We start from the raw sequence: 20,322 nt of genomic DNA on the forward strand, positions 1-20,322 counted from the left end.
GGGAGACAGGCTCTTCTCCTTGGTGCTAGATGACAGGACCAGAAGAAATGGATGCAAGCTATGCCAGGAGAGGTTTAGGCTGGATACTAGGAAACATTTTTTCTCTGAAATGGTTGTCAGTCATTGGAATAGTCTGTCCAGTGCAGCAGTGAAGACACCAATCCTGGAAATATTTAAACAGCCTGTGAACCTGGTCCTTAGGGACATGGTTTAGTGTTGAACTTACTGTGTTGGTCAAAGGTTGAACTGGATGATCTTGAAGGTCTTTTCCAACCAGAGACATTCTGTTTGATTCTGTCATATCTCCCACTAGACCAGGTTGCTCCAAGCCCCATCCAACCTATCCTGGAACACTTCCAGGAATGGGGCATCCACAACTTCACTGGACAACCTGCCCCAGTGCCTCACCATCTTCATGTTAGAGCAATTTTCTTTATATCCAATCCAAACCTACCCTCCTTAGAAGCCCCTTTATACACTGAAAGGCTGCATCACCCATGCTCCCTCCGGGTCGGTGCGGCCAGGGTGCCCCCTCCCCCGGTCCCTTAGGAGGTGACAGGGACTCTGCTGGGACCAACATGGGGACAGCCACCTCCTCTTGGCGGTGACTCCTTTCCCACCAGCCGGACTGTCTCTCTTCCCTTCGACCTGGGCCCGTTTTGGGATGGGAGGTGCCGCCGGAGTTCCCCTGCCAGCGGTTCCCGGTCCCGCCCCCGCTCCCTCCCCTCACAGCCTCCCCGCCTTATAGCCGGGGCTGCCCAACGCCCCACAGTCACCGCTGCTGTCTCGCCAGACCGCCCGGACCCCGCACAGTAAGTCCTTCGTCTCTCCTGTCCCCGCTGCCCAGCTCGGGGCTGTCCCCTGCCCTGCCCGGCCGGAGCCGCTCCCTCGCAACCCCTGCCCGCTCGCTTGTTGCGCGGCTGTGCCTGAGAGAGGACCGGGGGGGGAAATAAGCGGAAGGCAGGAACTTCGCCGTATCTGAAGGGAAGAGAAGCCAGGGTAGGGCTTTTTACACGGGGGTGTAGTGAGAGGGCAAGGGGTAATGATTTGAAACTTGAAGGGGGAGATTTAGGTTAGACATTAGGAAGACATTCTTTAATTTGAGGGTGGTGAGACACTGGAGCAGGTTGCCCGGGGAAGCTGTGGCTGTCCCCTCCCCTGGAAGGGTTCAAGGCCAAGTTGGATGTGGTTTTGAGCGACCTGGTCTAGTGGAAGGTGTCCCTGTCCATGCAGGGGGAGTGGAACTAGATGATCTTTAAGGTCCCTTCCAACCCAAACCATTCTATGATTCTGTGATTCTAAGATATTAAAGGATGGGATGCAATTTCATCCCCACCTTGGAATTACTTGATTAGAGAGTTAAGTTGAACTGCTGTTCCAGCAGCTCCAGGCACATCCCACGACTGGGGGCTGTAAGAATATGGGGACTGCAAGAATATGTGTCTGGCAATTGGGCTGGGACAGCTGGGTCCAATTTCTGTTGCTCACAACCCCATATTACAGGGCATGAACACAGGCTGTGAGCAGTGGCTCCTGTTACCACCCAGCACCCCCTGCCCTAACCCCTCACCCAAAATCCAGATGAAGAACATGGGCCCCAAAGTATCCCGAGCCCAGATCAGGTGCCAGGATCCAGGTTCACTTCCCACCCCCTCCTCTTTGTTCAGAATGAAGCGATTTGCTCCCAAATCACAGGAAAGTAATAGGATTATGATTCACTCAGCACAGTTGAGCTGGAAAAAACACCACCATTTTGGTGCCTGGATCCTGTACAGTCCCAGGCAGGCTTTGTGCCCTGCTAGGGTCACCATGCCAAGCTGGCACATTTCTGCATTGCCATGCTTCCTGGTTTGTGACTATTTTTTTTTTTTTTTGTCAGTCAGGGAAGCCCCGCTGCCCCTAGGACCTGCCTTTTCCCAAAGCACTGAAGAGCCTGTTGAAATTCCCTCCCAAGGGAAGGGAGGGAATTTCAAGCAGCTGCCCCACAGCTACCACACTGGCTCCTTGGGAACAAATTGAAGGATTGAGCCTCAATGTTGGTCTCCTCGATGCTGCTGCAAAGTGAGGAGGAGGCTTTCTGTGATTGGATTGTATGGCTGCTCTAGAAACCATGGTCTTTTGACATCACATCCAAGTTCAGAGCAGAAAACCCACAGAAATAATAATTCTCCAAATCCCTCAACAACCTGCCCCCACCTAGGGCCTTTGAGCCTTGCCAGTTCTGATTAAGCTGATCAAACAGGAGCAGAGAGCTTTGGAAAAGTGAGGTTTGGGTTGGCTTTAGTCATCCTCCCTGTAAAAGGAGGCTTGGAAAGCCAGAGTCTGAAAGTGATGGCAGAAAGGAGCACTCCAGGAGCTTTGGTCTGATCCATGGGTATTATTGTGTGTATCTTCTCAGTCACTGTTAGCTCTAGCAGTGGACTTTGCAGAGTCCAAGCCAGGATCCAGGCTTTGGCTTTGGAAATAGTATTAAGAAAACAAAACCCTAGACAGCAGCAGCTGCTTTTTCTTCCAGCGGCAGCAGTTTAAAATAATAATGCCCAGATTTGAAATGAAAAGGGAGCATATTGCACTGCATCTTCTCACTTTTTTTCCCAGTAACAGTATGTGCAATTTTCTCTTTCCTTTTGCTGTTTGAAAAATTCTGACAATGAACACTGGTTTACGGGATCATTTTCAGGTTTTTTTCCCCTCAGCTTTTGACCCCATTAGGAGCAGATCTTGACCACCATTGAGATGGTGCTGGACCACATGGGGTGGTGCATGTCCTTGGTGATGCACAGACAGCAGCATGGATTTGAACTGCACAGTAAAATTTCAAGGTGGAGTGTTGGTGGCCCAGTTCATCTCTGGACTGTGATTTCCCAGGCAGAACCAAATCCCCAGTTTCATGGTGTCTCCATTCAGTGCCCAGTCCAGCTAACAAAAAATGGTATGAAAAAACCCCACCTTTTAGGAGGGCTTCCTGGCTTGCGAAGACTGGGGGGCTGGTGTCTTGTAGACTCTTTGCTTTGATTTATGAGCTGCTTATTAAGTGTCAACACATAGTCCAAGGTACGCTAAACTGACTCTGGATGACTTGTTTGAAAGATGGTTTGATTCTTTGATTTTCTTGTGTTGACAGGGGGACAAATGAGGGAGGAAGGAAAGGATGATGTAAATGCAGAGAATAAAACTTGCTAAACAACTCTGGGTTTCTGAAGGGCTGTGGGACAGTGGGGCATTTCCTCTAACATAAGATGTAAATCTGTTTGACTTAGGATGTCAGCAGGCTGGAGAGGACTATAAGTCCAAACAAATTCTTGTAAATACAGGCAGTAGGTCAGGAAAAAGAAGTTAAGAAAAAGAGCACTAAAAACATCAGAATAGGAGTAATCAGTAATCCTGTTCCCCTGAGTGCTGTCTGGCACACCATGAGCTGTCCCTCATAATGAGCTTATGCCTACGCTTGTGGTGGGAAGGCTGTTTCCCTTGAGGAGGAAGATGAGAAAATGGGAAGCCACCAGGCTGTGTCCTGTGTTGTGGCTCTGCTCCAGGTTTTTCCCCTGTTCTTGCTGCCCTCCCCATGCCATGATCAGCACCGTGCAGGAAGTATGCTGAGTGCCTCTCCAGCCCCACCAGCCACCAGCAGCATCACTGTCTTAATGGTACAGGGCAGCAGAGGATGCTATGCAAGCTGTGCTGGTCTTCTGGTTGGAAACCATAAACTGATTATACTATGACAAAAATAATTGGAGCTGAAGACTCCCCCACCATAAACTGTTGTGCCACATGATAATAATAATGAGGATGATGATAAAAGTAAATTACTAATAATAACGAGTTGAGATCTATGCCAAGTCTTGACCTTAAGTCATGAAATTTCCCAAGACCTGAAATTGAGCTCTGAACCTGGGCAATGAGTCAGCATTTCCCAAAGTGCCAACTGCTAAAATAATTAGTGGTTTTAACAGGCTTTGATTTGTGAGCAGAACACAAATCAGGGGTACAGGAGCAGTCTGTGGACACCTGAGCCAGACCTGAGCTCCTGGCATGTCCTGTCTGCTGCAGCAGGCAGGAGTGGGTGCTGGGGGAGCAGAACCTGCACACATCTCCAACCCGTGTCCTCCATCCATAGCCAGTGCCAACTGCTTTTTACTGAGTGTTTGTTGTTGAAAACTGTTTTGTTTTCTATAAGGAAGAAAAATAATACAAGTTTATATTATTTGGAATATAATGAAGACAAAATTCTATAAGTTTCTTATAGGAAGTTTCTTACAGAAAGTGCTTGGCCATTTAGTGATAAAGAGAAGAATGTGAGGGGGCAGATTTTGGTGCCACTTGCCATAAGTGACTGAGGCTGCGTTTCACAACAGAACATGGAGCTGGGGATTACTGGTATTTCCTGCTGCAGATACCAACATATACAAACCATCAGCAGCAAACCTATGAAGGCTGGGCAAGCATTCAAGTTGGCCAAGTGTGAATGAGCATGGCAGCTATTGCACTGAGAGCCTTCCTCAGATGCATGACTCTATCAGTGATCATTAGTTCAAGATGAAAAAGCACATCCTGACACTCCAGTGTTGCCAGCAGTTCTCACACTGCTGCCATGCAGCCTCTGGATCTGATTTTATCTTTTTTCTAATTGGGCTGTGGGACAGGGCCATGCTGTGGTCAGTTGCTCAATGTGCTCTGCAGAGGGACCACAGTGCCCTTCAGCACATGCTCAGCTACCTGCTTCCCTCCCAGGCATCACAGCCCCTGTGCCTGCCCTTTCAGAGCATTACCAGGATAAAGTTTTGCCAGCTGTTAAAAAGAAAGCTTTTAACCAGCTTAAGTGTTCCCTTATGGACTCATGTGTAGTGTAATTTCAATTGTTTTCAGATACATGACATTCATTTTAGTACTGAGAAGAAGCAAAACCATTCTGAAATCCAGCTTTCTAAGCATTAGTCATCAAAACAAAATACTCTGAAAGCCACCTTTGTATACAGGAAATGGAGATGTATTTTCTTTGTTTAGAAATAAGAAAAAAATAGGAACAATAAATGCTTTGTTTGAAATAATAGGAAAGAGAGAGAGAGAGAAAGGACTCATCTGAGTCTGTGCTTGAACTAACAGGACGGAAGGGATTTGGCAGCATGAATCTAAACACTGCATCTTATTAGGAAATAAGTCTAGGAAAATAGCCCTAAAAAAATTAGGAAAGTCCCAAGCACTTACAGAGAATTCCTGTTACCATGTTTTTTTGTGGTGGGAAGGTAAGAAAAAGGAGCTCTTTCCTCCCATTTTTAGGATTCTAGTGGGACATCCTGACTAGAGTAGCCAAAGTTAACCACAGAATATTTCCCCTTCCCTCCCTCCCAATACATGTGTGTGAGGGGACAGGTAGGTGCCACAGCTCCAGCCAGAACTCGGTGCCTCTGGGCAGCTCTGGTGCTGGGATCCCTTTACTCTCCCAGGTGACGAGCCCTGAGCCTTGGGGCACAAGGGCTCTGCTGAGCAGGGACCCAGCACCTCAGGTTCAGCTTTGCACTTTACCCTGGGGTGCAGACTAGCAGCTTAGCTGAGAACCAGCCAAGTCATGGATACCCACACCCATTCTTTTCTTCCCCAGTGAGTTTTCAGCTTCATTGTGTTTTAAAAGCAATAGCATTACTAATCCTGATGTGACCTGGCAGCCAAAGCACAGAGAAGGAAAGCTTTCAGCCATGCCAGGCTCTGAGTGCTCTCTGTACCACCCAGCTGCTGCCACTAACTTCATGCTTGAAAGCTGCCAGAACCCAGCAGGAGAAACCCCAATTAAAAAGCCACAGCCTTCCAACTAGTTTACCAAGAAATAAGTGACACAGTTCATATCCACATGATACAGATCAACAGCATAAACTTAACAAGGGTATTTGAAGATCACCACATTGTGGCCTTTATAAATACAGCCAAATTCTTCCTTCATTTACAGCCTAATTCCTCTCCCCTTATGCAGTCCAGCCTCAGAGTTCTTCACACAGAAGTCCACTGGTCTCCCAGAAGGTCACTTAAAAAAAGTTGGAACAAAGATTGGAAACCATGAGTCACTCTGTTTATTCCCAATAGTTGTATGATTATAATCATTATATAAATTTATGTAATTACGAAAATAGATCTGTAGCAATATACTAAATTGTGGACATGGTTTAGTGGTGGAATTGGCAGCACTGGGTTAATGGTTGGACTTGATGATCTTAAAGGTCTTTTCCAACCAAACGATTCTATGTGCATAAATAATTCTAAATTAAAAAAAGATTATAATAAATTTCTGTTAGTAATTATTTGTAGTGCTGGAGTGTTGGTGGTGGAGCAGAATAATTTCTGCAGGATAATTATTCTCTGGCAGGCTAGTTTCTGTTTAAACAAGGCTAAACTACGTGGATTCTGGTCACTAGCAGCAGTTTTATTTAGCAGCTCTGGGAAAAGTCTGGTCTGGTCAGAACCTTTCCCCCTCCACCACCCCATTTCGTTGGCATTTCTCTCTGCATAAGCCACCACCTGCACCACAGCCCCACATTGCAAGACAGAGGGATGGAACAACAGTGTATGAAAACACCCAAAAAATCACACCAAAGCATCAACAAGTTTTGCTGATGTTGCCTTGCCTTGGCATGCTGGAGTCACCCTAGGACTGCTTTTGAAAATGAGATCATGCAGACTGTGTGTGGGTTCAAGGGGTCTGGCTGCATCCCTGAGCTTTTGTCTGCCACTGTAGGGATGCAGGCAGCAGGCAGCGGGTTGAAGCCATGTTTAGGAAGTTTAGGAAGGATATCGAAGTCCTGGAGCGGGTCCAAAGGAGGGCAACCAGGCTGGTGAAGGGACTCGAGGACAGATCCTATGAGGAGAGGCTGAGGGAGCTGGGGCTGTTCAGCCTGAAGAAGAGGCAGCTCAGGGGAGACCTCATCACTCTCTACAACTACCTGAAAGGAGGTTGTAGCCAGGTGGGGGTTGGTCTCTTTTCCCAGACAACTTTCAACAAGACAAGAGGGCATGGTCTTAAGTTGTGCCAGGGGAAGTTTAGGTTAGATATTAGAAAGAATTTCTTTCTGGAGAGGGTGATCAGGCATTGGAATGGGCTGCCAGTGAAGTAGTAGATTCTCCATCCCTGGAGATATTTTAAAAAAGACTGGATGTGGCATTTAGTGCCATAGTCTAGCAACTGCAGCGGTGGTTCAAGGGTTGGACACGATGATCTCAGGTCCCTTCTAACCCAGCCAATTCTATGATTCTATATTTCTCACTGGGATTTCTGGGCCTAAAGTGATAAGCCTTGTGATGATCATACCAGGAGATACTGCTGCACGTCCCATACCCCCATCCTTCTGACCGTGTCTTTCACATCCCATGATACTTCTGAACTCTCAGCCACCTCTTCTGGTTGCTCTCCTCAATAAAACTAAGAATTTTATTGCTGAGTTCAATGAGGACACAGTTAAACCAGCAGGACTTCTGCTCAGTGAAAGCTGACACGTACCTGGCTTGGTCAGCTCATCTCATTTTCATGCTGTACTTGCAATAAGATACTTGTGTGCTTCCACAAACAGATCTGCAGCCAAATGAGCAGAGATGATTAAAAAATAGGCTCTGAGGAAGGTGGGAATTGATCCTGATGCCATGTAAGAGTATGGGAGTTTCTTGGTTGCTTTGATTAGGAACAGAACACTTCTCCCATGCCAGCTACATCATTCTTGTGTCGCATCCATGCTCACATCCCACTGCATCCCATGGGAGAGCCCCGCTCCCCTGTATCCAGACAAACTTGAGGTCTCTAAGGCCATCTAAATCACCCTTAAAATCACTCATCAGTATTTTCTAAGTTATTTTTTTAGACCAGAGAGCTGTTTCCAACTGCTCAGTTGCTTGAGGTGATGTTGCTCAGGAGCTCTTCTGCAGAGCTGTGCTCATACCAAGCACACGGAGCATTTCTCACACCACCAAGACAGGAACAACTCATTCCATAATTATGTTTTTTAAATGGGAATACACCTTCCCCTGCTGTGCCACTGTAGTTTTTATGAAAACTGTTATAATCTGATGAGTTCTTTCTGCAATTTACAGACTAGAAGAAAAATGATGAAAATGTTGCCTTTTTTCCAAAATGGTCCTATTGGAATACGCAAGGGATCAGAGGGTTGCATTGATGCAAACAGGCAGCTTGAAAACCCTTCAGCATCAGTAGCTGAGCAAGTCTCTGCCTGTCTTGAACCTTCTGGAGATGAGATCTGGTCCAGGTACCAGCAGAAGATGAATGAAAGGCCAGAAGCAGCCTGCAGACCTTCACGTACATCTTCCATCACAAGCAATGGCAGCTGCACCTCTGCTGGGGACAGCCCTGAGAAGGGGAAGAAAGGAATAAAGGGAATCCTTACAAGCGCACTTAAGAAGATGAAAAAGACTAAGCCACCAAGTGGTAAGTACTCCTCCATCTGCCTTGCACCACCACATAGGCCATAGTTATCTCTAGAGGGACTGCAGGAGGTGGAGAATTGTCCCCTTGAGAAACCAGGGCACCAGCACGGTGAAGGGACTTGTCCAAGGAGCTTGGAGAAACATGAGCTGAGGGAGCCATGACTCAAGTCCTCATCCTTTGGTACCAAGGGCACACTCCTTGAGGAGCTACTAGTCTGTAGGTTTTCTGTCCAAAACAAAACTTATCTCTACCTCTTATGGCGACACATAGATCTATGGGTGAGCAAGAAACCAAGGCTCTATGCTCTGTTCCTCTTCCCTGGGACTAATATCTGAACATTCAGCTCATCCAGTTACAGGCATTGTGCCTTCAGGGTGCTTAGGAGGGTAGAAAAATACCTACCCAGAGAAACCCAGACCTGGAGAGGAAAGTGCCCCTTGGCACTTCCAAGGCTTACCTGCCACATCAGGTGACATATCTATCTCATTACCTGATTCATAAATTTAGCAAGCTGTACCTTAAGTTGATTTTTCAGTCCCACCTCCTTTACTGTGCAGTGGTCTTCCAAGATCTTACAGGTTTTGTACAAAAATTCTCATTTACAGACAAGCCTTTTTCTGGCTAATTGACTTCTCTTTCTCCACGTGTGAAATGTTTTCCCTAAGTGGTGCTTTTCCTTCTTGACCTTGAACTTGCTCAGCTGGATGAACCAAGCCTACTGAAAGCAGACCCTTTGTGCCTTTGCTCTAACTGCTGCATTGCCCTGGCTCCAATGTCTTTTTTGACATAAAACAACCAGAACTGCAGAAAGTATTCCAAACAAGATACCTCCAGTGCCTGGCACTTTGTTATAATTTTCCTATCTCAGCTGGACATTCCTCACTGTGTACATCCTGGGGTCATGTCTGACTTTTTCTCCATCATCTCACAATAATGATATATTAATTCTCCAGGTATCTCCCTTCTCAGGCTGATTCACATCCAGCTTGCAACAGAAAATCCTTTTTGTTGCTAAGTAACTTTTGTTCTATTGAATCTATTCTATTAAATTTCAAATCATTTGCTCTTCCAGTTATCCCATTGTATATAATATACCAGTTTCAGTAATGTCTCTGAACTCTGTGTAATCAGCAGATGGCAATAGGGCACTCCCACCTTTTGTGCCATAGTCTCTAAAGAAGAATATGAAGTAAGATGATACTGAATATGAATGATGCAAGCTTTCTCCACCCAGGTTTTTCTGTACAAACCTTATTCATCTAACAAAACTTATTTGGGGATATAACTTCTCCAATTTACCTCATAATTTCCCAGATTTCATTGTATCTGACTGTAGTTCAGATAGGGTGATCCAGCTGTATTCATCTTACCCACTAAACGTGTCCTCCAAAACAATTTCACAGGTCAGATTGTGCCAACCTATTTCTGGAAAACACATGTGGTATTACCACTAGCATATCTTATTTAGCTACATCTTTCCATCTACATTCTTTCTAAAGCCATGTTTCATACTTGAGGTCATATTAGTTGAAGGAGCATAATAAAAAAATAATAATAATCCAAACAAATCTAAATTTTGGGAAACATGATGTGTAGCACGTGAATATCTGTCTGTATTAAAATACGTTAGTGATGGGTATTGAAATTACCATTCCTTCTGTTAGAGGCAGGATAGAAATAACCTGATCTTTAAAGAAATAAAAAGGTTTTCTGTGTGTGAAAAATCCTAATATCTAGTGTTCTAGGAATACAAACTTTTAAAAAAAGTATTACAGAGCCATTGTTTTATATCAAATAGAAATTGAATTCTTCACTCTTGGGTAAAGCAAGGCTGTTCTTTTTTTACAGTCAAACAAGTCATGGATCTCCTTGAAGAGCACAAGCTTTGTGATGCTGCTCAGTATCTCATTGTCCTGGAGAAGAGCCTGTCTAGCAAAAGTGAGGAGGGACTGAGCACCAGCCAGCAAGATGTTGAGTCTCTCTATGAAGTTCTGAAGCACAAAGTCTTCAGCATCTTGAAAGACTCCTTACTGCTAGCAAAAACAAACCCAGAATTGCTGCAGCAGGCAGTAGAGGCACTGAACGAGCAGGAGAAGGAGGATCAGAACTACACATCAGAGAACCCACCTGACCAAAACATGCAATTTAGACCTAGAAAATGGAAAGAGCTTTGGATAGCTACAATAAAGGAGACAGTAGAGGCTCGAATGAAAGACACAAGCCATACTCCTAAAACTGAGAACCTCTCTACACTTGGCCAGAACCTCCTGCACATGGGAAAGACAATGAAAGAAGATCTGACAGTAGTTGTGAAGTACATTAAAGAGCTTTATCCTCCTGAGTTTAATGTGTTCAGCACATATGCAGAATTCTACCACAGTTATTTTGCCTCTCAGGCAAAGAAAAATGCTGAGTCTTATCTGGAAGACAAGGATATTTACCTCCTTCTCTCATGGGTGCACAACATTTATCCAAAGTAAGTGAGGCTTTTACATATTTATCCCTGGTGATTAACACAGGTTGGCTGGCTGCAAACCAGACATTTGTTTGATTTATGGGTTGGTATGAGTGCAATAGAGTGCAGTACCTGGCTGGGTTTTGGTGTCACTGGCGTTGTGCTGATGTACTGCTGGCCAGGATAGTCACAAGGGACACACTCAAGGCTGTAAGCCAAGGCTCACCCCACCATTCAGGCTTCTGGGCAAGAGACACAGATGTTTAGGGCTTCATTTGTGAGGTAAATTGGGAAGGTTTGTTGCCCTGATCTCTATTCCAGTTGCAGACCTAAGCTCATTCTTGTAAAATTTGGAAATTTCAGCCCTCTGGACCAGAGGGTATCTAATGAAGAGAACAATCTGTTATGCAATAATCCTGGGCATGGCGAATGTCGCTGAGGCATCACTCACAGTGTGTGCTCTCCTTGGGGTTAGGAGACCAATGGGTGAGCCCCTGTGAGAGGATGTGATCAGCCAAGGGTGACCCTCCATTGTCACAAGCCCTGTATATGTTATAGAACTGAAAATATTCTTTGTTGTGGCTTATAGTACCAGATGGAGAATCAGGAGCTCTCATTTCTTAGGTGAAAACCAGTAAATACATCAGCTGTGTTTCTTCTGCTTTTCTAAAGCCATTAAACCTTCACCTCCACTTTTTCCTAATCAAGTTTCATTGACAGAATATAATGAGTCAGTGTTGATCCTGGACATTTTCCAGAGCTAGTGCTGTGCTCTAGGTCAGGATATCCAGGCCTGAACCAGTGTGTGTTTGGAAATCAGTAGCTGCAAGGAGCAGGGCTCAGCCAGAGCAGGGCAGCTGGGCACTGGGGATGATGTTGGCCTGGGCAGCAGCTGCTTTGTGGGATATTCCAAGAGGCCAGGTCCAGAAGGAGGAGTAGGGCTGCAACACCAGCCTGACCCCAACTTTCAGCATCATACCAGAAGCAGCCTGTGTGCTGGAAGCACAGAAATGTAGCCCTGTGGAGCAGGGTCATTTGCAAGCACAGGGATCGGGGGATGTTCAGGGTTATTCTTTGCAGCTCTAGAGGGAGAGGATGCTTCCAATTCATCTCACACCCCACTAGTGGTGCCCTGAGCTCCGTATGACTGACATCTCCCTTCCCTTGAATCTGCTCAGGAGCACCTGGCTCAGCTGGCATGAGGTGGCAACACGACAGTGGGCTATGGAACTCCCCACTCTGTTCCAAACTATCCATGAAATGCCAACTTTTCATCTGATCACCTCTTGATATTGACAGAGAGAAGTTGTTTCTTGGAACCAGTCTCTTGCTTCTCTGGGTCCCCATACGCAACTCCATCGCCAGTTTTCAGGAGGTTGTGAGAACATGACTCTGGGGTTGGTTGCTAAGAGTCCCACCCTCACAGTTCTCACCCCTGGAATAGATACAGAACCTTCAAGCCCTGCCTGGACTAAGGACAATGTACATTTCCATCTGTTTTTCCACTCATATCCTCAAAAAGTGTTAGTGATGTACACCAACAGCTGTCTCAATTTTACACTGCCCTTGGAAAATATGATTTGTTTGGCTTTCTTGTTCCAGAGATATGAGGAAAGATCGTGTTTTAGCTGAGGAGTTGGAAAAAGTTAAGCTTGGAAGCCTTTTGCCTTCAAGTCTGAGAAAAGAGCTTGAAAACAAATACCTTGACAGTGAAGAGGTGAGAATCTGTTCAGTCCCTGCTCTTAGCTTTGCTGTTCCCGTATGACTCCTTGGACGAGCTCTGACTTGCCATGCCTGCACAGTTTTCATGAGTCACAGATCCTTCCAGAAAGAAGCAAAAGCAAAAATGCTTTTGTTTCCTTTTGGAGAACAGGTCACCTTTCTGCTAGATGGGACTTGCAGAGCAGCCTTCTGGTTAGCTCAGCCTTCTGTCCTGGGAGTCATCAGAAAAGAACAGCTCTGATCTTGCAAACCTTGTGGTAGGAAGGTGGGAAAAAAACTAACAACAAATCTTTACAGGTAACTTTCCAGTTGTCTGATAAATCCCCAAAAGGATTTATGCTCCCCCACACAGGTGATGGATTCCGAATTACTTCTGGTCTCTCCAGTGGTGCCAGACCTTGAGTGAGCACAAAACATGCACACCTGGCCTTGAAAAATCTGTCATTTTGATGGAGAATCATCTGGTCTGCAGAAAATAACAGTTACTCGGGTTCTTAGATCACTCTTGCCTTAATGGCAAAAATAAAAAAAAAAAAAAGCCACTTTTACACTACTCCCATGGCTTAGTGCTTCTGGCAATCAGGGCTGGAATTCCTGGAAAAAAAAAAAAGACAAGTTCCAGGTTTACCTGTAGCCTGTGGTGGTTTAGAAATGGGAGAAGTGGACATGAGGACTGCTAAGCACCCGAGCAAGGCATTTGGTGGTCAGAGGTATATGCCAGCCACCCTACAGAACATTGCAAAACCCTTGCTGCAGGATGTGCTGTGCACCAGAGGGATCAGAGTAGAAATACCTGAGAATGCTTTGTTTCATTTTCCAGTGCTCGTTAAGACTTCAGAAGTAACAGAAAAAAGAGGGTAGCTCTGAGGGTGAGGCACAGGCAATGTGTGGCTGGGGGAATTTGGGCTCTGGCATCTGTAGCTTCCTACCACCTTCCTACCCACTGCTCCCTGCCCTGCCCTCGGGGACACGGCTGACGTAGAGGAGGGGTGAGCAGGGAGGTAGGCATTGATCTTAATTCCTACCCTGAAAAAATTAACTTGCTATTGCATACATGGGTGTCGTGAGGGGATTGTCTTTGCTGCTGTGAAGCTGTGGGTAAGGTGTCTCGTAACAAAGAGCCTTTGTTTCTCATGCAGGGCTGAGGAAACAGTCTGCGTAGAGAGGCAAATGGTGGGTGGGTGGGTGTGTAAAAGCTGCATAAGATGGGAGCTGCTACCTACACTTAGTGGTAAAGCTGTTGTTCTTTGTTCCTTAAAGGCTACTATCAAAAATGTACTGAGTAAATGTTTAGATAAAGAAATACAAACATGGAAAGAAGACGAAGAACCAGAGAAACTAAATGGACATTTTCAGAGTCTACTGGCAATATTTGTTATCCAGGTAATACAGATACAGATTAAAAATAAAGACTGTCATCCTGCCTGTATTTACAATTTGAGTCACAGAGCTGGGTGGCACAGGCGAGCCTGAACCAAAGGTTGGGCATGGTCTTGGTCTAGCATGTGGTGGAGACAAACTCCTCTGTAAGCAAAAGCAGCAGGAAAGCTGCCTTCATTGATCCCTGTGTGGCCTTTTCTGCACCCCCAGCTGGGTAACATCACAGTAGAGGGACAAGAGGTGGATTGAGCTGAGCCAGGGAGCAGCACAGGGTTGATTGCAGAGCTCCTCCGAGTGCTCATACCCTTTCCAAATGCTCAGCACCCTCCCTCCTCTGGCTGCAGAGGATTAGTAGAGTTTATTTTTTAAAAATAAACCCTTCATATTCTGAGGTTGCTGTGCTTAAGTTCTATGGGGTTTTTTAATGCAATCAGATGATGCTCAGTGAAGGAAGCCAAAGAACCCATATCACTTTCCTCACTTTCTCAGCTATTTTATGGTCCTTCTTTAATGCTTCGTTCATATCTCTCCCCATTTGAAAATAGAGTTCAGAATTGGCTTGAGCACCCCAAATGAGCATTGCTGCTCCGCACAGTCCCTGGCTCAGTCCTGGGGGGATGCGGGAGAGCTGGGCGCGGTTACTGCGGTGAAAGATCTGGAGCAGGTAACAGCAAACCTGGACTTTTTGGAGCAGGCGTCCTTTAAAACTGAGTTTGTTTGTTTGTTTGTTTGTTTGTTTGTTTGTTAGAGTATCCACAGCGGCCAGATGCGAGCCAAGGACATCAGCGTGGCCGTGGGCGAGGAGCTGTCGTGTCGCCTGTGGCAGGAGCTGCCTGCCTTCCTCCGCAGGTGCGGTAAAGCAGCACGGGGCCGCCGGGCTTACAGTGCCCCGGGGCATCTTCTCACCCTCTCCCTATCCCCCTTCCAGCTACAAGGATGCTTTTGAAGACTTTAAGGAAAGAAGCAAGAAGCAGAGATACTACAAGCCCATGTTGATTGCAAGTATTAACAACTGCTGGAATTTTAGGTAAGGGTCCAAAAGAAAAGGCTTTGGTCCTTCCTCTGCAGGCAAGGGGTAATAAATAGTGTGGAAGAGGGGAGGTGTACTCCAGATGGGCACAAGAAGGTCCATCTGCCTGGGGATCTTTGAATGTCTTTTGGTAACAGATTATTCTGACCTTGCTGATGTTTCCTTGCAGAGACTACGCAGAGGAAAACATGGCAGATAAGAATGAAAACAGAGCCATTATCCTCAGCACTCTCAGCAACATTGAAAACAGCGGCTTCGAGGTGCTGCTTCAGCAGCTGTTTGCACAGCTGAAGGTACCGTATCCAGTGCTGGGCATGTTCTGCCCTGCTATCGGTTGCCCAAATCTCTGATTCAACTGCAGCAGAGTTCAGGAGGTCTGTGGGGAGGTCACATCTCAGCAGTCAAAAACCTCTGAATCACCTCTCCTTGAGCTTGTCCTTGAGCCTGCAGGCAGAATGGGTGCAGCTCCATAGGCATGACTGAGCAGAGGAACACAAATAAATGGTGCTGATCACAGCTGAGATAACTGCTGCAGAAGTGAGAGTCTCTACCTGCAGATATTTACACTCCAGGCTTTAGGAAGCAATTGTAAATGACATTAACTGGAATTACACAGCTTTTGGCTTGTTCATGAAGGTGATGAAAGTGGCCTAAAAGGCACTTCTGGGTTTTTTTCTTTCTTTCTTTTTCTTTTTTTTTTTTTTTCCGTTTTCTCTTGTCCTCTTCAGTGTATATGTAACTAGCACAAGCTTTTTAAGTTAATCAGGTGTGGTGGAGGGGAAGGTGTAGGAGTGGGGAATATTCAGCCACAATCTCCTTTTTTTTCAGTAGGGCCTTTTGGAAGGCATTTGACAGAGCAGGGGGAATTTTTGATTTTCAGATTTATTTACTGTGGCCAAGAAAATGGTGATTGAAAACATCTGAAAATGATTCCTTTTTTCCTCTGATGGTTCCATAATTCTTTAATCAGACCAGATGCTTTAGTCAAAACATTAAAAATGTGAAAGTAAAAAAGTAATCTCCAAAATCATTTCCATCTTTGAAGCCCTTGTTCTTCTTCATCATGAGGAACCAAGAAGGGGGCACTAACCCAATTCAGCCCTCTCTTCCTGTGCCACTGTAAGTCATCATCACACCCCTGCACTAGGAAACTGTACATGAAACACTAAACATATGTTTGCATAGAATTTGCTTTGAGGGAAGTAAGCAGATTTTCCTTCTTTCAGCCAATCTATAAGAAGTTTACAGAAAATAAGTGGGACTCCAGCAATGAAATTATGAATGAGATCATTAAAACCACCAGCACACATATTTCAGACTTCCAAACCCTAAAGGACCCTTTGTATCAGGTAAGTCAAATAGGATTCTGGGATGTTTTCAGTTCTCCTGGAAAACTCAGTTTTCTGGAAACTTCAGTTCTGGAAACTCATTGGAGTTTCCTTGACCCATGTTAAGCTGGATATCTGGCCTGGTGTTGGAGAACCATCTCATGCAGGTTTTCCATCAGCATGCAAGTTGCATAAATTTGATGTATAAATTTTTCTCTTCTCCATCAGAATCACTCCTGTAGTTCTGCAGCAGTGTTTGCAGAGAAGACCACCCTTGCTGTGGAGAAAGTGCTCAGGGATCACCCAAAATAGGCTTTATTGGTTTCTCAGCCCTGAAACACAGATGCAGTCACAGAGTGTTTGGCTCCTTTTGATTTCTGTAAAGACCAGAGGAGACAGATGTGACTGGGACAAATCCCAGGTAGCTGAGTCACAACCACATTTTCAGTGGTGCTGGAGTATATGCAAAACTTCACCATATAAAAAAAATATTTTATTTCCTGCCTTTGTCTTCTTAGTAGCTGAAATAAAATCATGATGGTTTGGGTATTAGAGAGAGGAACAGGAGGAGCAGTGTTAATTCCTGTTTCTCTGGAGTACGTTTCTTCTCTAACACATTGCAGTTTTTCTATGCTTTCAGCTCTTCCCAGAAGGAAACAACATTTGGAAATTCCCACCCTTCATTAGTTTGAATACAAAGAAATTCTCAGCATCTAGGATGTCATGTAACCAGTCATGGGGAGGGTGGCAGCCAGCACTGTTCCTCACGTGTGATCAGCAGCAGGCATTTGGTGGGGCATATTTTAAAACACCCGAAGTGCTTATGTCTTCCATCCACACAGAGTTTGTTTTGCCCCCAAGCAAAAGATAGATGGATGACACCTCCCTCTCCCCTTCCCAACAGGCTATCATGGAGAAGATCCACACCCGTTTGGTTAAAGAGTACATTGTCAGACTGCTGAAGAGAAAATTCCGCCTGAAAAATCCAGCACAACAGCAAAACCTTGCCCAAAACATCTCCAAGAATGCTGCTGACTTGGAAGCCTTCTGCACCAGTAATGTACGTTAGTGTTCCTTGTGCCTGCAACAGCACGGGGCATGGACACACTGAAAAACAGGAAAATAAATTTTCTGGGACCTCTCATTAACCTTTCCAGCTCAGCCTAATTTCCTGTAAAGCAGGGCCCTAGGCAGAAAGAGGTCTCCAAGTGGGACAGGAAGACTCCCCTGCCACCAACCTGCCCTCCCCCAGATGGAGGGTGCTGATTTACTCCTCCTTTGTCCCATAGGCAGTGGTTGCCTTTTGAAAATTTATATTAATAGCTAAGATTTAGCTAAACACTGCACTGCTATGGTTTCAGTACAGTCTGTATGGAGTCTGGGTTTTGACTCTTCCCCCTTACCCTTCATTTCCCTCACTCTGCTGACATTAGGTCAGGCAGAGGCTGGGATGGGCAGCACTGGGTCCCTGGTACAGGAGGACCCCACCAGAGACCATTATTTTTTGTGTATGGTTGAAATGCTCCTCTCTGTCCACTGGGATCACCTTTCACACCTTTAAAATTGCCCACAAAAAAGCTGAGCCAAGCACTGACTTCCACCACCACTCCATTTGACTGGAGAAGGAACAAGCCTGAGCATCACTTGGTATGGGTGGGAGCTCAGGCAGCCAGCACCTTGGGGTTTAGAACAGACAGCAAATGGGTCCAGCTGGGGCTTCTACCAGAGTAGACAGGGAGAGGATTTTGGCAGTGCCAGGAGATGCTGAAGGCAGGGGTGTGTGCAGAGCTGGGAGAGAACAGCACATGGCAGGACAATACCTTGCCCATCAATTCTCCTACATGCACTGAGCAGTGAAGAAACCCAAGGGAAGGAAAATGTGATGGGAGGGAAGAGCAGAGAGAGAGTATTGAGGTGGACACATATATCTCAGTCTTAAGGGCAAACTTTACACCACTTGTATAAGAGGATTAAAAACCACCACAAAACTAATCCAATTTCTCCAAGGCTGGCCCAATAAACATCACAGAAAGCAATGTGGCACTCAATGTCACTGATGTGTCCTTCCCTGTCACCGGGAAACAGCCTGGGGAGCTGGCTCAGTGGCATCACTGGTGAAACACAGCTCCTGGGCTTGGCAGAGGCTGGCACAACCACAATGCCATGATAACTTCTTTCCTCTTCTGGCAGGGATCTCAAGCCACGTGGCTGAATTTGGCACTTCCCAAACTGGCTGAAATAATCCGGCTTCAGGATTTGGGTGCTATTAAAATTGAAGTTGCAACATTCGCGATGACATACCCAGATATCTGGTAAGAGACACTGAAACTAATTTGCAAATACTTATGTGGAATTTGAATTGAACCAGGAAATAGTCAAATACAAGTATAGGTGAGGTTCCTATACCCTGAGTCTGTAAAAATGGGTGGGGGCTGCCTGCCAGGCTGCAGCTATCCCAGTGCCATCGGGCAATTAAAACTATTTTAAAAGGCCTAATTATATATTACAAATTCTGGTCTGATTTTGTCCTTTGGCTTGGAGATTCCCTACCCTACCCTAGGTAGGGATGCCCCTACCCTGGGACAGTGCTGGGTCCCATGCAGGATTGCCAGCTGACAAGCTGGCATCCACTGGGACCTCAGCACTGCCACAGGGTGAAGGCCACATCCTGGTGCCAGAGACGGGGCACATGGAGATGTGCAGGAGAAGGTTAACACCTCCCCATTTCTCTTCCACAGCAAAAGGCACCTGGAAGCATTCCTGTACATCAAAGCCAATTTGACACACAGTGAACTCAAAAGCATCCTGGGCTACTTGGCAGACAGGACAGCATCTACATCATGCAGAGCTCCACTCTTCTCCAACATAAACCTGTCCTAGGCCAAGGACACTTTGGCACCCATCTTGTGCTGGACTGTGGGCTAAGCTGAGTATGGAGACCCTCTTCTGGAGTAAGGCACAGCACACACTGCCACCTTCTACAGATCATACTTTGTCCTAATCTGCTTCTCAGCATCTCTATGGGAATCTTGTCCTCCATGCACCGGTGGAAGGTGAAGTTCTTGCAAAGCCTGGGACTGCTCCTCTCAGCAGCCACAAACTCCCTCCAAGGTCTCCTTGATGCCACCATGTTCTCTGCCTGGACACTGCCATGGTGCTCTGATCTCCATCTACCTCACAGGGCATCATGAAGGCCATGTTGCCAACTCCCCAGCTGGTCCAGACTGAGCAGGCACTTCCCATGTAGTATTTTGTCTTCTAAGGAAATGGTGGGAAAGAAAAAACAAAGCTAAAATTTAGAGATGTTGGAAAAGTCCTGTGTGAGCATGCTGGTACCCCAGTTCCCTTCCTCTGGGTTGGGCAGGGAGGGCTGTGTTAGGCTGGTCAGAGAGGCACCAGGTTTTGGGTCAGGAGGAGCTGCTCTCAGCTGCAACAGGACTGCAGCTGTCCCACTGCCCTCCAGTACTCCCAGATCTGGGACTTGGGTGAACTTGGGGTGGCCCTGGCTGAACTGCCCAGGAGCATCGGAGTTTCTGAATGGGTCCTGGAAAGCTCTGGCTGGCCCCACAGTCTGGCCAGGGAGCTTGTGCTTCCTTCACCTCTGTGAGGTGGGGGCACCCAACACCCCCTGAGAGCCACCAGCCCCAGCTGTGTCCCCACCGAGGGTCAGGAGCAAACTGCCTCTTGGGATGGGTCCTGTGTGCTGAGCCCCAGCATCTGGTAAAGCACTTTGGATGCTGCCCTAAGCCTTCTCTATTGAGGCAGTGACTTTTCCAGACCCTGTTAATATCTTGGGCTTTGAGTGGGTGGTGGAACTGTCCTCGAATGCCACCAAAATGTACCGAGCACTCTATGTGCAGTACCCTTCCCTTGCTTGCTCTTTCTCCTCTTGCTGTAAGGTAGATATGATGTGAAAACACAATTGGGTCTGTTGTGAAACTGTTCTGTTTTACAGCCCAGTTTTTTGGGGGGAAGCAAATCACCTGCC

The 20,322-nt window shown here is 46.2% G+C and overlaps 1 protein-coding gene across 1 annotated transcript; it reads left to right on the forward strand.

Annotated features, from left to right (window-relative positions):
- The first annotated feature begins 738 nt into the window (after positions 1-738).
- Positions 739-20,156, forward strand: TNFAIP2 (TNF alpha induced protein 2). The gene is made up of 12 exons (XM_030452570.1): positions 739-812; positions 8,068-8,419; positions 10,268-10,895; positions 12,477-12,591; positions 13,857-13,979; positions 14,725-14,825; positions 14,905-15,003; positions 15,176-15,299; positions 16,233-16,355; positions 17,239-17,394; positions 18,525-18,646; positions 19,073-20,156. Exons 2-12 carry the CDS (start codon positions 8,080-8,082, stop codon positions 19,212-19,214), a joined length of 2,073 nt encoding a protein of 690 aa, XP_030308430.1. The 5' UTR covers positions 739-812; positions 8,068-8,079; the 3' UTR covers positions 19,215-20,156.
- The last annotated feature ends 166 nt before the right edge of the window (positions 20,157-20,322 follow it).

Source organism: Calypte anna, chromosome 5A (genome assembly GCF_003957555.1).
Source record: "Calypte anna isolate BGI_N300 chromosome 5A, bCalAnn1_v1.p, whole genome shotgun sequence".
Taxonomy (NCBI): domain Eukaryota; kingdom Metazoa; phylum Chordata; class Aves; order Apodiformes; family Trochilidae; genus Calypte; species Calypte anna.